The sequence below is a fragment of the Diabrotica undecimpunctata genome, chromosome 1 (genome assembly GCF_040954645.1).
Source record: "Diabrotica undecimpunctata isolate CICGRU chromosome 1, icDiaUnde3, whole genome shotgun sequence".
Classification (NCBI taxonomy): Eukaryota; Metazoa; Arthropoda; class Insecta; order Coleoptera; family Chrysomelidae; genus Diabrotica; species Diabrotica undecimpunctata.
The window spans coordinates 191,674,182-191,692,309 of NC_092803.1; the positions used below are offsets into that span (position 1 = coordinate 191,674,182).

The 18,128-nt window shown below is 31.8% G+C and overlaps 2 protein-coding genes across 2 annotated transcripts; one reads left to right on the top strand and one right to left on the bottom strand.

The window, feature by feature from the left end:
• Positions 1 to 52: 52 nt before the first annotated feature.
• Atg9 (autophagy-related protein 9) lies at positions 53 to 12,206 on the bottom strand. Its single transcript, XM_072520897.1, has 3 exons — positions 11,855 to 12,206; positions 7,726 to 8,443; positions 53 to 3,977 (listed from the first exon to the last, which is right to left on the bottom strand). The coding sequence occupies exons 2-3, from the start codon at positions 8,430 to 8,432 to the stop codon at positions 2,570 to 2,572; spliced, it is 2,115 nt and encodes a 704-aa protein (XP_072376998.1). The 5' UTR covers positions 8,433 to 8,443; positions 11,855 to 12,206; the 3' UTR covers positions 53 to 2,569.
• A 1,442-nt stretch (positions 12,207 to 13,648) lies between these two features.
• On the top strand, positions 13,649 to 18,072 carry Grasp65 (Golgi reassembly-stacking protein 2). Its single transcript, XM_072520901.1, has 3 exons — positions 13,649 to 13,816; positions 13,872 to 13,998; positions 15,447 to 18,072. Exons 1-3 carry the CDS (start codon positions 13,754 to 13,756, stop codon positions 16,544 to 16,546), a joined length of 1,290 nt encoding a protein of 429 aa, XP_072377002.1. The 5' UTR covers positions 13,649 to 13,753; the 3' UTR covers positions 16,547 to 18,072.
• The last annotated feature ends 56 nt before the right edge of the window (positions 18,073 to 18,128 follow it).

Sequence of the window (18,128 nt, forward strand, 5' to 3'; positions counted from 1 at the left end):
GATGCATAAATATTTGTAAAATATAGAATGCTCTCAATTACTTTTTTATCAAAAAAGAGTGGAAAAACTTCAATATTATGACTTGCCTCTATGGTTGGCTTTTATATTGTCTAAATATCATCATCAACTTCATCTAATTACGGCGGCAAATAAACCACATTAAGTGAGTCAGCATTTCCACAATCTGAGTCTTCTTCTAACAAAGCTATTAACTCTTTTAGTGCCATCTTCATTTCATATTTCGAGAATTTACTGAAATAAACAAATGCACTACTATATACACGCATTCACATGATAACAGTTTAGCTTACTTCATTTTAATTTATATGAAATATAAAACAAATAAACACAAGGAAACTTTCAAATTAAGTTAAAAAAAAAAACAAATATAACGTTTACAGCCCACAGCAATTCTATAAATAGCGAATGATGTGTAATAACGAGATCGTATGTTAAAATTTCAGATTGTTAGTCTAATGAAAAAATAAGTATTTTCCAAAGTTTTCTGTTTTTTGAAGTTCGGTATTAGGTACTTTCTAATATGATTTAAATTTTACTTTAATTTGTTAGACAACTATAAGATACCTGTCAAAAGACACATGATAATTTAATAATTATATTGGTCTTAAGATTTAATTTTTACGTAATTACTTATATGTTTAAATGAATAATTTGTAACGTTATAAACGTCACATCTTTATTAATTTATATTTAAATAATTATTTTATTTTAAAAGGAAAGACAGTTAAGATTTGATTTCAGGTATAGTGCCTCTGTATATCCTCTTATACGTATTTCATCCTAAAAGGAATCTTCGGAGCGGCTATTTACAGATGCTCTGTAATAAATCCCGAAACTCGAAATCCGAAGATTTCTAATTGTCGAAACCAAATTCAGATTTTTTTTTTTTAATTTCTTTATTAATTCCTTTACGTCCAGTTTCGTTTTAACTATTTTTTCTTCAAAAAGTAGTTGGCGCCCTTTGTCTTTCTTTCCGGTAGAATAAATATTTGCCTTATCTCTCTCTCTCTCTCTGTCCGGTAGACTAAATATTCTGTTCTATGTTGACAGAAAAGCTAATTTCATCATAGGCATACATCCTATGACATCTGGTAACTTCATTTCAGTCTCCCACTTACTTTCTGTCAATCACCTTTTCTGACATAGTGGGATATGTTTTTTGTCTATAATTAAAATTTATAAAAGAAGGTAAGAATTATAATAAGCTTCATTTTATGGTCTGCAGAATTCTCTTGGGGTGAGTACTTCCTTGTAATCTATATTCTATAATTCTGACAGCATTTTCAACATTAGTAACATCACTTCTTTCGAAACCACCAAACTAAGTAATAATAATTATATTTCATTTTATCGTTGTCATCTGCTACTTGTTTCATTGTAATTTTGTAAAATGGCAAGGAAGTTAAACCCCTTCTGATGTGTCTCTACTACAAGTTGTTACTTATATTTTAGTTTATTGGCCGTATTCAAGGTTTATTGGCTGTATTATTGGGTTTATTAGCTGTCATCATCATCAGTGGCGTTACAGCTCTTTATGAGCCAAAGCCTTCTTCAGAACAATCCTCCATTCGCCCCTATCTCTGGCAACTCTTCTCCATGCTCTAATTCCGATAGACTTCAAATCATTTTCTAGGTTGTCTTGGTACCTAAGTCTCGGTCTTCCTCTTCTTCGTTGTCCGATCGGCCCTCTTCGGTCAAAAACTTTTCTGACTATGGCATCTTCCTCTCGTCTGATTACATGACCTATCCATCTAAGGCGTGCTACCTTAATGAATTTTACAACGTCAGGTTCTCCAAATCTTCTATACAACTCAAAATTGTAACACCTGCGCCACAAACCTTGTTCTTTTATGCCTCCATATATTCGTCTTAGTATTTTTTTTTTTTTCGTTTATTAGCTGTATTGAAGATTTTATGGGATATTTCTGAAACCACCTAATTGGGAGGCCACACAAATGTAATATGGAATAACATGCTCTGGAAGACCTAATTATCTAATTGGTAGGCCACAGATAATTGGTAGCAAGCAGCCCACCGATGCCATGATGCCATAAGTATCGACAAATTTTATTTACTGTAAAACATCAGCTGAGGGTTCATGGTTTAATTCCTAGTTTAAGACAAGACGAATTCACACTTTAGATACTGAGCTAGGCGAAACATAGACGATAGGCTTCTTTGGTTGATTGAGGTATTGTTTTTATAATAGTATTTCAATTCTCTTTGGTAGTCTTATCGCTACAAATTAAAATTTTTTTTGGTACGCCTCTGCAAAATTAATATGTGGAATATGATTTCGTTGAAAAGTTATCGTTAAGGGATTCGTTAAGTGCGACGTTGCCAATTAATCACCTTCAATTAAAAATTGTTTTAGTATAATACCGATATTAGCGCATAAATTAGATAAACCAGACAGATAAAATTAAATATTGTACATAAAAACGTTATTTGAAAACTTTGTCCAGCGCTGGTTTAATTAAATGGCATCCCAGTGGGCAATAAATAATATTTATTTACGAAAATTTCATATGTACAATGCTTAAATTACTCATCGACTAGGGCGCCTAGTGGTTGACAACAAAGGTGTAGTTTCTTCGTAAGATCTTATATTTCTTGTCCGTCGCGAATGCAGAGCTATGGCACTTTTTCTCATATTAAGAGAAGCCGCCAGGTCAGGTCCTTCTAACCAAGTTACAGATTTTCGTAAACTAGGAGCAGCACTGGTTTCGCTGTCAAACCATACCACAGACTTTTCTGGTCGGTTTTTGATGTCTTGGCTTGCTGTTTGTTGATAAGCCACATCTGTTGTACTCGGTACTTCTCTGTCGCCTCGGAATAGAGATCTAGTTCGCATTACAGACTTTCTAGGTAACTGTTCGTCAAAATGTACTTGTGTAGGGTACAACTCCAAGTCGGAATCGAATAGATTGGGACCGGCTTCTTCTTGTACAGAATCGATAAAGTCTTGTGCATCTGGCGGAGGAATCCACGCGGGATTAGTCGTAGTGAAATGGATTAGCGATAATTCGACTTTGCCATCCTCTCCTTGCAAATATTGATCGGCGTCTGCACTCGCTGATGAAGGATAGTAATGAGGATCGACTTGCCATAATGGATTGCCGTGCTTCTTAACATCCATCTCGGCAAAACTACAAACGTCTCCAACACCAACTACAGATACTGTAAAATTTCTAAAGAAGTCGACAAACTCCAAAGATCGTGGATACATCCAAGTCATCAGTATTAAAGGTGTCATTATGGGTGATATAAGATTTTCGAATATCGCAACGACACTCATTTGAAATAGTTCCTGAAAACTTTTTCTTACCCGCGATGTGTGAGCCTGTCCTTTCCAATCTGATGGTAAATAATGCGTATGCGCCACTACACATTCCAATAGTTGTTCAGGACACCAAACTATCGTTTCATCAGGAATCAAAGATCTGCAGATAGCCGTAATACCTCCCAATCCTGTCATTACAGATAAAACATGTTCTACAGCAAGTACATCTTCATCATACAGTGCTAGTGCTATTAAAACAATAAACAATGAACCGCAAATAAATCCTACATATCTGGCTATTATTGAGGTGATAGGACTACTGAAAGCCTCCAAATATTTCGAAGCTGGACGGTACGATCTGGTCAACCTGGCATGAAGCTCATGATCTAGTTCATTAAAATGCCTAAAATACAATTTGGAATAGAGTGACCAATTTCTCATACCCATCCGACCAGGTTCACGTTTTATTAGTTCTCCATAGCTGTAAAAAGTGTATAGAACCAGCCACAAAAAGACAACTGGCGCGAGCATCAGATTTATCAAAAACAACCAACGAATGTGTACCTGTAGTTCATCTGCTAACTTCTGTCGCATATGATACTTTTTGTACTCCTCTCGTAGCTGCCAAGGGCTTTCGAATGGAGTCCTGAATAACAAGCCTTGTACGTTGTACCTAAAAAAATGATTACATCAAGTTTACAATGTAAAAACACTGATTGCATCTTCATATTACCCAAACAAATACAAAAAACACTCTAAACCCCCTGCGATTAGTACATCCCCTCCACGCGCGTGGAGGGAGTGTACTAATCGCATCTAAAAAGAGCCTTTCTACCCAAAAAATCATAGTTCCTCTTGTTGACACTGACATATATCAGTTATAGCTAACACTTAAAATAAAAACTCATCACCTTCTCACTCTTATTTAAAGACATTGTGAAACTGTTGAATATGTTTACAGTAATTTTTCAGATAGCTTGTTTGTCTTGGCAGGTAATTACAACCTACCACAAGCCAGATGGGGTAATGATGAGTTGGGCTCAATACTGGCTGGCACTGAAAACGAGTCTGTAAGTATTGTGGCAAATTGCTTTAGATTCCATACCTTTTTTCAAAAGAATGAGGTTTTGAACAGCAATTGAGTCCCATTGGACCTGGTTTTTAATAATTTGGAACCTATTAATGTCACTCCGCTAATAGATAAAATTTTTGAGAATAACTTAAATCACACAGCTAACAGTTTTAAACTATTGTGTGAAGAAAACTGTAATTTTATGAATTACGAGGAATATTTTTATGATTCAGAAATGGTGACTACTTTTCAATAAATAATTATTTAGAAATTATAAATTGGGAGGGACTGTTTCTTAATGGAACAGTTGATAGTATGGTGGTCATTTTTTATGGTTTAAATTACTCACTGATAGAACATGTTTTCCACTAAAGAAACATAAAATCTCAACTTTCCCCTCTTGGTTCTTCTTAGAGCTGCGTAACCTAATTATATTTAATAAAACAGGTCCACAAACAATTTAGAATTAGTGATCGGCAAGATGATTATGACCGTTTTGTGACTTACAGAAATCAGTTTGAAATGTTCAGACTGCCTGAAACAGTATTTGGATAGGATAGAAAACAATTTTCTGATAATCCGAATTTTTTTGGTCTTACATTAAAAGCAAAAGAAATGGGTATAATTTACTATCTAGAATGATCTATAATGACAGGGTTGGTTTAAATGTCAAGGACTCTGTCAATATTTTTTTAGAATACTTCTCATCAGTCTACTCAGATGAAAAACCAGATACTTTATCTTCTTTTAGTTTTGACAGCACAATTTTAGTTCGGAAACACTTGCAGCAACCGAAGTCTATGATGCTACTGCAAGCTGTAAAAATTGATTATGTGCGGGCCAGATGGTATCCCAGCTTATTTTCTGAAAAAATGCTTATGTGTACCTACTTACAAAAAAAATTTTGTTTATTTTTAACAGATCATAAGTACTGGTAGCTTTCCCAGTCTCTGGAAGAAAAGCTTTTTAAAGCCGATTTTTAAATCGGGTGCAAGAAACCACAAAGAACATATTAAACTATTGATCTCTCTGTAATTAGAGCTGCCAAGTTGCTTGATTGTTTGGTTAGTAAGAACTTGACATTGAGTTTTAGAGGCATTTTTAATCCTGAACAATTTGGCTTTATGATAGGGAGGTCGACAGATGCCAATAAGGTCTAGTTTTGACTCGATCTATACTGACTTTTCCAAAGCATATGATCGGGTCAACCATGGGGCCCTCTTATAAAAACTAATAGGTTTGGGTATTGTGACTCCCCTTCTTCAATGGATTTCAGAATTTATTAGTAGCTGTATGCAGACAGTTAACTAATAAAGCGATACCTCCATTGAAATAACGGTACCATCAGGGGTGCCGCTAGGTTCCCATTGCGGCCCTTTTTTAATTTGCTTGTCTCTGGTCGGTTTAGTACAAAAAAATAAAAAACAGTAGTGAGTGTTCTTATGTTTGCTGACAATGTAAAACTGTTTAGACAAATTAAATGCCAGAATGATGCTGTTCCATTGCAGGAAGATCTTAAATTGTTTTATGATTAACATAAACAAATATAAGATTACATTTGCGAGGCAAAGAAAACGAATTACATTTGTATACTCTATAAATAACAAGCTGCACCAATCAAGTAACAAACAGGGCGATGAAAGTACTGGGATTTATCCAACGCACATCTGTAGAGGTGTCTTTGTTCACATTTAGAAGACTTTATTGTGGTCTCGTTAGGCCCATTCTAGAGTATGGATCAGTTGTATGGTCACCATCATATAACTTTTACATTAAACAGATTGAAAGGCTAAAATACATTTTTGAATATAGCATCTTTAGGAGTGGGTACCAGAGAGAGGAATATGACTGTTAGTTGGTAAGAGACAGTCTTGATTTACCAAAACTTGAGTCAAGGAGAACATTGTTAGATTTGTTTTCTGCACAAAGTCATTAATGCTATTATAGATTGTCCTCAATTGTTATCACTCGTTAGTCTTAAAGTATCTAGTAGAAACAACAGACAATCAGAAATCTTTTCAGTGCAATTTCACCACACTAATTATGGTATCAATGAACTGACTACATAATTGATGCTGTGTGGAAATGACCTGCCAAGACAAATAAATATTTTTACTCTAAAATTAGTTTAATAAAACAACTAAAAGGTATATTATAATAAATGATCTCTTTTACATGTCAATCCTAGTCTATTCCTTGGTAGCTGTTAAAGTTTATTATAGTTTGTTATTCTGATATGTTTGATATTTTAAAAATTGATTGTTGTTAAGGTGTAGCTTTGTTAAAACTTTTGTAAATGGATACCATTAATAAATAAATAAAATATAAGCTACATCAACACTCATCTATCATCACAGCTGACGCAATAGCAATTCAAAAAGCACTAGAATATTTTACAACAAAAAGATTACCAGAATGCAATTATCTTTTCTGATTCACCACCAGTCCTTAAAAATTTAATATCCAAATCAAATATAATCCAATCATATTATTTTTTACATCCAAACAATTCTAAAAAATTTACAAGATCAAAATAAAAATATAAAATCATTGTAGGTCAAAACACACATGGGGATAACAAACAATTAACTTGCAGATACAATTGCCAAAGAAAGCATACAAATGGGAGAATAATTTGTGAGTTATCAATGGAAGAACATATAAATATACCCAAACAAAAAAAATTAGGAAATGGACCTGCTTGTGGAAATAGTATGTTTTTAAAACATCATGATGTACAATAAATACAACTATGATTGTAAAAGTATAACCACTTTGGATAGAATGAAGTTTGGTTATGCATATCATCCAGCACACATAAAATTAATTAAAATATTAGAAACTAAGATAACATTACAGGTCTGATAATGTAGTTTGGGTCTCAACGCCTAGTCAATGACTCAATTAAAGACTACAGACATGACAGGTATACTGTAGATCAAAATGCAGATCGGACCATCACCTAGTAATACCAAAAGTAAAGGAACTCATAGATAAATATAGGAAGCTGACCTAACTTAGGGATAAAGGCAAAGAGAGTGATGATTTAAACTTTATTAATTATCATTTGCTTGTAGGCAATATTCTAATGTTTGTAATGTATGTTTTTATCTTGTTATATCAAATCATTTTCAAAAATTTATAATCAAGGTCAAATCCATCATAAGGAACGCCATCAAGAAGCAAGTATGGTCTATAATACCAGAAACCAATGTATCATTAAAAAACACCAGCTGTGAAAGCCTACACTCCTGGTATAAATAATAGCATATCAATTTATTTAGTGTTTGTTGATGAAATGAAAATTAGTGAAACATTTTTTTAATTGATTACAAGATATAAATCTTACCTTAATGTTTTAGTCCAAAAAACTACTTCGCCCACAAAAGGTATATTCAGTCTTGGCGGCAACAAATGTTTATTGACCATAGCTACCATATAGTTTTCTTGTCTCAATATCCTATGATAAATATCTAACTCTGTGAGCTCTCTTTTGTGGATACACATCTGCTGCTCTATTTGTACATCTTTAATTTTTGCAATTATATCACACCAAGTTAAATTATCTAGTTCATCGTCGTTTACTTTTAAGGCAGTGTTGTAAAATTGTTTAATGTCCCAGAAATGGAAAGTTTGGTAAAATCTCAAGACAAGCATAAAAAGTAAAAAAGCTATTGCAATAATAACTAGAAACCAAGTGAAATAACTAAAATTACCAACGGTTTGACCCACAGGATAAATAATTTCATCTAGAGTCACTTTTGTATGGTTTCGGACTTCTTCCCATCCAAATAAAACTGAATAGTTAATTCCGTGGAAGAGGTAGACTGTTAATATGACAACAAAAATGAATTTTCCTAGTCCAGAGAGTTCCTCTAACATTATACACATGAAACCATGCCGCTGATGATACTTGTACATTCTTGTAAAAAATGAATCGAGATCTTCTATGTGATTCCATTTTGATCTGGTAGGTTCAGCAACATGAAAAACTATGCCTTGTTCATCTTGATCATGAGCTGTGTCTTGTAATGTTGAATAGTTCTGCATTGTCATTCTGGTTTTTGCTGCAATAAAAAAATATAGAAAATGTTACAGTTAATCTGGGCAGACAGCAAGTACAGTAAATAATTTCAGTAAGTACAGTGAATAGTGATTTATGTGAAAGGTATAATATAAAAAAAATGAATTGTAGATGATTTATGATTTGTGTATGTGTGTGAGAAAGGGAGAGAGAAAGAAGATGGCTTGGAAGCAGGTACTTCAACTACAGGTTTTTATTTGGCATTTTCTACTGTGATCTACTACATAGTTATGTTACATCTATGACTGTTTCATTTAAATGAGAATGTTTCTTTTAAAAAGTCAATCAGTAAGTTTCAAGGCCATTATTCTCATCTCATGGAAACTTAGTTAATACTCTACACTATTTAGAAAATACACTTGTTCGTGTTGTAGATTGTAATAGAAATGGTCTATAGAGCTCTCGTTAATTTTACATTCCAGAAATATATGATTCAAACCTCTTATAGAAATATTGTCACAAAAGCATACTAGTAAATAGTGCATTCACTATTACTATACTTTATCAACTAAAAATAAATGGCCAAAGAAACTTTTAATAATGTTAATTGGACTTTTTTCAATTGTTATTCTGCATTTGAGACAAAACATTTGCGAATAATCAGTATGTTACTGGTTCCAAGTAAGTTCTGCGATAACAATTGAAGAGTTCTCATCAACAATGGAGATGAAACCAAAACATTCGAATTTCTAGAATAAGCCTCAATCATGAGAAAATTTGAATTAACTTTGAAAATAATCAAAAAACATCCTGTAAAATTAATGAAATTTCTAAAAAGTCACTGCACCTATGTCTGCCTTAATCACCAATAATTAAGGCAGACATAGGTGCAATAAATTTAGGTGCGATAGTGAAAAAAGAATGGACAAAAAAATAATTAACACATATGAAATTTAAATTTTCATTGTTTGATGAAAAGCCTTCTTGATCCATATACTTACTTGACAATTTGAAGCTATTGTGAAAGACAACCATTGGAGAGGACAACAAAATACTTTTTGTCTGACTGAAGCTGTATGAGTTAATGCTGCTGACATTTTACTATCGATTCACCAAAGGGTCAAAAGAATTGTGATCAAACCTTATCCAATCAACTGAAACTATGCTTCTACTTATATCTTCTAAATATATAGAAGGAGATGCATATCCATAAAAAGTATACAAACCACAAGTGTGAAGTAGAATCCAGCATGGCAGCAAGAATTTACAGGAATTTGAATTAAGAGGCTCATATGATATGTTCAGCTTACACAGAAGGTTTTGTCAATGTTCTACAAAAAATAGCAGTAGAATGTTTGTTAATGTTTTGGGATAGGCAGATATAAGAAAAGCTTAAACCAATATATTTACACAAAGCATTAAACCACTTGCCAAACTTCATGAGGCCATCAATTTCACACCATTGGAGGAGACAGACATGGTCCAGAAAGTAATTCTACTAGTGATGGGAAGACATGAACAACTAATTAAATTTGTTGTGTAAAGGTCAAGTGTGTAGAGTATAATATTATGTTTATGAATCTTTCTGAGAGTATATGAATTAATGATAATGCATGACCCATTCATAGAGATTCATTCATTAGAATGACTTTAATTATATTGTTGTTTATGTGTAGAATTTGATATTGTTACTATAAATTTAAGAATGAAATATAGTTTAAGGCTGACAAAGATTTGTATTTCTCAAATCATCTTCTCTTTCAGAAATCATTAAAGTATAAAAAAAATACTTGAAAAAGTTAAGTAAAATTACAAATTCCATATTGTTATGTTCATGAATGAATGATAATGCAACATTTAAAATGGATTTTATTTCCTATAAATTCATACATAGAACAGACTACGGGACTATTGACTCGACAATTCGAATGTATATAATTTTACAGGTTTGCAGCGTAAGGATTTCGACGTTCTGGGAAACTGAAATCAGTGTTTGAACGATTCTTTGCGGTTCGCGGTTCATGCATTAATTTGACTAAGCAATGTGTCGCTATCACACAGTTCGTTTCTTAAACACTAGACAGCGTCATTGATAGGGTCACAGAATGTGATTGTATCAATCACGGGTCTTTGAAAAGATCAGATCTTTGTGAATGGATTGTTCGTGACCTTCTCATCTCTAAATTCTACATGACACTGAAGAAAGGTGAGTCTAGATGTTGGAATTGAGGAAATGGCAATTGTTGATCTCAAAAAGTAAAGTCTTAGTAGAATCATAACTGCTAAGAAGAACATAATGTCTTCTGGTGGAGATTATGGCCAATTTTTCATAGACATGGATTTAACACAAACCATTGCGTGAACAGAAATAATATGAAACCATCTTAGATTATCTCCAACATGGTAAATACAACTTAGTTAGAACAGCAACTAAGGAGACAATTAAAGCACACAGAAAAATTAACATGCCAGTGTATATTGTCTACACTATAATAAATCACAAAATATTAATTGATGAGACCTTTGACTTGGAGATTTATATTGAAACTGATCAAAAAAATTGATGAAAAATTAAACAACAACAATTAAAAGTTTATCATATTTTTCTTTGTGCCATTGTCCTGAGGATAACTTCAAATTTCTAATACCAAATCTTCAGAAACTTTAAGGAGTTTTCTTAAAGACTTTTTTAAACTTAAGAATTCTTATAAACTTTTCCCCTGAACATTCATTTATAGGCACTGGAACTTTTTTTAACCAAAGAACATGTAACTGTCTATCCATTATTCTTGTAGATAGAATACTTTCTAAGATATTAAGAATAAAACATTGAAAAAAAAATGAAGTGTGTAATATCAATTTCTGGTTCCTAAAGCTTTCCTGAATTTGCCACAGCTTTTTCAACTTAAACATGTTCCAATTCTTTATTATAAATAACCTGAAAATATTTTGACAATACTCAGGTTCAATTTACTGCAACCAAAGCTAAGATCCCGATTGAGTGAATAAAACTAAGCATACTGTACTCAAAATAATATAAGATAAACATACTTATTTAATGTAAGTATATGTAAATAAAAAGAATGTCTCTATTTTAATTTTTAAACAATTTGAACAAAAATAATTTTTTATATGTATATGTAAAAAAAAGAACAAAAATTTCGTTATATAAGCACATGTATTGAAGATGCACGGGGTGTTATATTTTTAACACCACATTCAAAATGTTTATTTTTAGTCCTTATCATACAAATACATATTGTAGATATAATGAACCATAGAGGTTACATGTCTTAAAAATTTTAGGTCAGATTAAACGCAAATGAAAGCGCGTAAACAAAACCTTCAAAATAAAAATAAATGTTGATATTTATACAAAAAAATGGCGATGACAATGCCACTCCAATTCTAACCAAAACAAAAAACAGCTGATGAAGTATAGCAGAATACTTACCTTTTTGTTAAAAATAATAATTTGATCGTATCCAATGTAGTAATAATCTCTCCAAAAACATGGTCATCTAGGTTTATGTTGATGAAATAAATGTGGAACGCAATAATTTTTTTTAAATATAACAAAGAAAATGACACTTTGTGCTTAAATATAAAGACCTGCTCATGTCATAGATAAATGGTTTAGTCATCTATGGATCATGTCTCGTTGAAAAAATCACAGTGATGTAAATAGCATGCTCTTTAGTCTTTATGCAGTATAAGTTACTTTTTGTTACAATCACCCTCAATTTTTTAGTTTGTTTTACTCAAATAAAATGAAATATTTCACGTTAATACCAAATTTAAAAAACTAAATTTCTTCTTATTTTGTGTATTGAACAGTAACTGTATATATTTCCGGCTTCTATCTCCCTCTACTATGTTTTGTCTTTGTATATCTTTCTCACTTATAAAATAACTGAATAATATTTTGATCCAAGTAGAAAAACAGAAGTTTATTTATCAAATCATTGGCGGGTAGAATAGATTCTACGTAGGTTAATACATTTTATATTTGTGTTCTGTGGTAAATACTGAAAATATTATCAGTAGCCATTTATTATATTGATTTAAAATATATATTTAGATTAATAATATAAATATATTTTATCGTATATTAATTTATAGTTATCATTAAAGTTATCGATAAAATTCTATGCATGGTATACTTATTTTTTTAGCCTTATCACAAAACAAATATAATTACAGTAGACTCCCTCTATAACGATAACGAGAACTGAAATGGCAGACTAATTACCTCGTTATAAGCCGATCTCGTTATATCAGACAACAATAATACTGTGCATACATATAAATATGTAGTTTTCTAAAACATTAACATCCTATAGTGAAACCATTCGAAGCAATATAAGATGCTAATAAATATTGTTTGAATGAGGTTTTTAAAAAAAAGTTGTTTACTTTTATTGTCAATGAAATGCATTAAACCAAAAAAGAGTTGTTTACTTTTATTGTTAATGATATACGTTAAAATAAAAAATCTGTAATTACATTTTTTCCAACTACATAATGTATAAAGCGTATTTTCGAGGATAACATTTCATTGCATTTGCAATTGGAATAAGTCTGTCATTTTTAACTACTTGAAATTGCCCAGTATCATTATATCGATCATATTTTCTAAAGATGTGAAACAGTTGTATTTATTGCAAAGAATTTTATTGCGGGCGGCAGTTAAGTTTATTGCGGGGCAGTTAAAAAGAGTATTTATTTATAACCACGGCCGGGCCAAAAACGTAAAAAAACACGTTTTTCGATCTTATTTTCTCTCGTTATAACCAATTTGTCCTCGCTATAGAGGGTTATAGTTCAATAGAAATTTCACGGGCCATCTAATGTACCTCGTTATAAGCGAAACCTCGTAATAACCGTGTTCGTTATAGAGGGAGTTTACTGATATTTTTCCCTCTTTGTACCTAATACAATATATTAGGCTTGTTAGAACCTAAAATGACAGCATGTAGTAATGTGATCTATAAATTTATTTTCTTTCTTGTATGCACTATGTTTTTCATTTCATGTTTTCATAATATTTTTTGACTCGGTAAATAGACGGCAAGTCGCCACCGTTAATTCAACTTTCTAATTGATTTAACTTCCTATGTCATCTGTCAAGGTTATTAGTTCCTTTCTTTTAAGACGATAAAATTAAAAAAGGAAAACAATACTTTGTTCGACCATCACCAATTAGAAAGTGTACGTGGAAAAAAACAAGAAATAAACACGTCAGTACTGTCAAACCATTTGTCAACATTTTTGAAAGATATGTGTTGTGTTGATACATGGTAAATTTTGGGTTATGGTGCCACGTAATTTAGAAGTAATTTATTAAAAAAATATGGGAAACTCTGAAAGTGTAGATGTTCCCGGCGGCGGAACAGATGGATATCACGTTCTCAAAGTACTTTTAAAGTGAGTTTGTTTTGAAATGTTATATTAATATTTTAAAATTTTAGGTCCAAGAAAATTCTCCTGCCAGTCTTGCAGGACTTCAACCATTTTTTGATTTTATTATATCTATTAACGGCACCCGGCTAGATCGAGAAAATGATACACTTAGGACGATACTAAAAAACGGACTAGGTAAGTAATTACTTGTTTTGTTTTTGGTTACACCCTTCCATTACATAGAAAATACTTCATAAACCAAAAGAGTACATTAATTATTACAAAATAGAAGAATGTATGTAAAAAATAGGGTTCATAAACTAAAACTTTCGAAAATTCTTTTTAAAATGCCTTACTAAATATATCACATAAATTTATATATCCTCCTCAGTTAATAAGTTGTGTATTTCTGCCAAGTATATTATTACATATTTTGCAAGAGAGCATAAAAACTATAATGATCAAGATAAAATATCATTCTATTGATTTGCAATAGCAATAACTTTAAATATGGTCCCATGTAATGGATTTGTATGTTCAAATATAGATTTTATAGTCCAGATTACTTTTTTACATTTATAGGGACTTTCCATATGTGAATGTAGAATTTTATTAAAACTTTTAATACAGGACTTGACTGGAAAATAATTGTTAATATAAATATAAGGTTTTTGATTAAAATTCACTTTTATTTGTACACATTCATGCAGCAAATCATCATAAAAAGCATGGTATTCATCAGCTAAAATATTCTTTAAACCCTATAGATCATTATACTTCCTTCCCATTTTTTAATTTTAATTTCTTAAACTGGTGTATCCACAAGCTAAAATCAAATGGATAATTTTCATATAAGGGAAGCTATCTTTTATCGCTAATACTTACTCTTGGATCACCTTTTTTCTTTCCAGGACAAATACTTGCTCAGGCACTGGCATATTTCACAATAATCTTCTGGTATGTTGACTCTGTTGCTCTTAAGATACTTTTGAATTATGGAATGCATGGAATCTGTCTTCACTTGGGTGAACCTTACTGCTAAGTATTTTTGTACATCATAATTCTTTATGGTTCCTATTTTGGTAGTTATAGCTGTCTTATATGGTATTATTTTGTCTTTATTATTATGTCTTTGTTGTCAGTAGTTTCAAGAGTAGGCAATATTTTTCTGGTGATAAAATTAGCAAAAATAGTGTCAAATTTTTCAGGCCATTGGTTTCATTCCAAATGTAACAGAAGCAATGCTTAGTTCTTAAGTTATAAAAAACAAAGATTGTGAGTTTGTTTCAACTGATAATATGGTAAAATTAATTACTTGGTGTAGATGAACAACTAGTTTTTTCAATGATAAATCAATATTTAGGCGCTTAAGAGAGGTCTAAAATCTGTCATTTTCAGTTTTTTAATCAACCTAGGCTTTGTTTTTGCAACTCTGATCCAATGCCTTGGTAAGTTACTTCAAAATGCAGGACCAATTCTTGGTTTACCTAATTTGAATTGTTGTCACACACAGAGTTCATCTCCAAATATTGTTCGAGAGGTATTGTTAACATTTTTAATCTCAGTAGTATATTAAATTAAAAGGAAATCTCCCACAAAATAATAAAATCTTTGTATTAATATTAATTCTGTATTTATTACAGGAAAGCAACTTCCACTAACCATCTACAGTTATAAAACTCAAAGCGTGAGAACTGTGACAGTCGTACCAAGCGACACATGGGGAGGCCAAGGCTATTTAGGAGTAAGCATAAAATTCTGTTCCTTTGATGTTGCCAAAGAAATCGTATGGCACATTCTGGAAGTACATCCAAATTCACCAGCATCTCTAGCAAATCTTAGACCATTTTCAGATTACATCATAGGTGCAGATTCTATATTACATGAGAGTGAAGATCTATATAATTTAATAGAGAACCATGATGGAGTTCCTTTGAAGTTTTATGTATATAATTCTGATGATGATACTTGTCGAGATGTAACTATAACACCAAATTCGAAGTGGGGTGGTGATGGTATGCTAGGCTGTGGTATAGGTTATGGATATTTACATCGAATTCCTGTAAGAGGCAGTGCAATCCAACCTCCTCCAACTACAACTATATTTAATCAAGTTCCAACAATATCACCATCTAATGACCAGTCTGCTAGTCCAGCTACCACTCAACCCATTACAACTTTAATTCAAAAAACAGAAAATTTGAATTTGGAGGCAACTGGACAAGTAGTCCAAGAAAGTCATGTTAGTAATGTTTTATCTACAGCTGCCAGCACAATTCAACAGGACCCAACAGTTTATACCTCAAATGTACCAGCACCTTCATCTATTCCGAATTTCAACATGAATTTCCAAAACCCTCCAGCAAATAATGATATCCCATCATTTGATATGAATAAATTTTCTAATCCTCAGAATCCTGTAACTTCAGAGGCAGTCATACATCCTCAAGTCTCACTACAATCTCCCCAACCTATTATTACTCCAACCATGTATAATCCCGCTGATTACCCTGCTTTTAGTCCAGCCCAACCTTCAACACAGACCACAGTTCCTGTGTATTCATATCCCCAAATGCAATCTAGTGGGGCTCCAACAAATGTATTACATACCACTCCTAATTCTTCACTGCCTCCACCGCCTCTGTCAGGTTTTCTTAATCAACCTATTATTTTTGATCCTCATATAGCAGCACAATCAGCTCAACAGTTGTTAAGTGGAGCTGTTACTACATCTTCTAGTTAAAATGTGCAATGGAAGAATTATTTAGTAATACATTTTTACAATCTTATATTTTATTGGACACTGAGGGGACTTTTAATAGATATGCAGGACTGATCATTATGTTTAATGTATCAAAGCTCTTTGCAGGAAAAACATAGTCAATAGGTAAATCTGCAAATCACAAAACTGCAAATAAAGGGCTTATGTTGTATATGGAATTGATTTTTGATTATAACCTTCATATTATGAAGTTTTAGAGATCATCAATTGACACAGTGTATGTCTGTATGTATGTTTGTATTGTAGACATGGAACCCATCTTTTTTTGTGTAATATTTACTTTAAACTGTTAAAGCTTTATTGTTAACTCTTTTCTTATTCTGGTCATTATATTTTTCTGAAACTCATAAATTTATGCAGATATTGGATCTAAAAAACTCTGTCAAAGTGTGAAGACATGACAAATATCAGCAACCCAACCTGTATGAGCAACTTATATGCTTCTTTATGTCAGATATCATATACATTTAGACTTGTTTAAGTAAGAGATCATCTGCTTCTTTTTATCTGTTGCATATAATATGACTTGAGTAATCTCTTACTTTTTGCTGTATCAATTTTTCTCCAGGGCACTGAAGTTTTTTTAAATGCTTCTAGTTTTTTTCGATGCTAAGTTAAGTACTAAGAAAGAAATAAGGAATAGTTTGTTAAAACAAACATATATAAACAGCTAGCCACATATTACTTTAGTAAATATTAAGAATTGAAGAAAACAAAGTACTTCCTGCCCACTGGCATGATATTTTAAGAGGTTCTAATGATTTTAGTTATATTTTCTTAGATATATGTAATCCCAGGTGCAAATTGAGAGGTTGGGAGACCAAGATAATGGTTTGGTTACGAAAAGCAGGTATTTCTTTGCTGAGATCAAGAAATAGTACAAGAAATAACTAAATATCACCAGAGTGGCAGCTTATGGCAGCAAAGATAATTGAAAAGAGAAAAAAATAAAGCTGAAGAATTAAAGTTACTTCCTACGATCTGGAGTTAATGCTTATCAACTGAAGGAGGCAGAGCTGACAACTGATCTCATTTATTAGATGTTTTTTTAACCAAATGTTTGTCTTGTTCCTTAATTATTTAAATAGATACATGCAGTCTCTCTATATGTACAAGACTCATTATATCCAAGAGAATGTTGTATCTGTCCTGTTCTTCTTGGTCGGAATCTTGATGATCTGAAATGCAAACAATATACACGATAATTCAAGCACATATTCCCCATTGTTAGTAGCATCATCATGCTCGAATTTACTACTCTTACATCACTGTTGTCAACATATAAAACTGAAATAAAGGCCTGAAAGTGTGTATATTATATTTTGTTATTTTATATATACATATATATGTAATTAAAAATCAATACATTTTTAATTTTGTAAATGGTCTCGTCAAATTTTGAAAATAGTATTTTGCGGCATTTTGTTTATAATGATCTTGTTATATTATGTATTAAGTCAAGAATAAACGATAAATGTTTGTCTTTTTGTATAATCTTTTCATTTATCAAACAACAAATTATATATTCCTTTAAAGACACAGC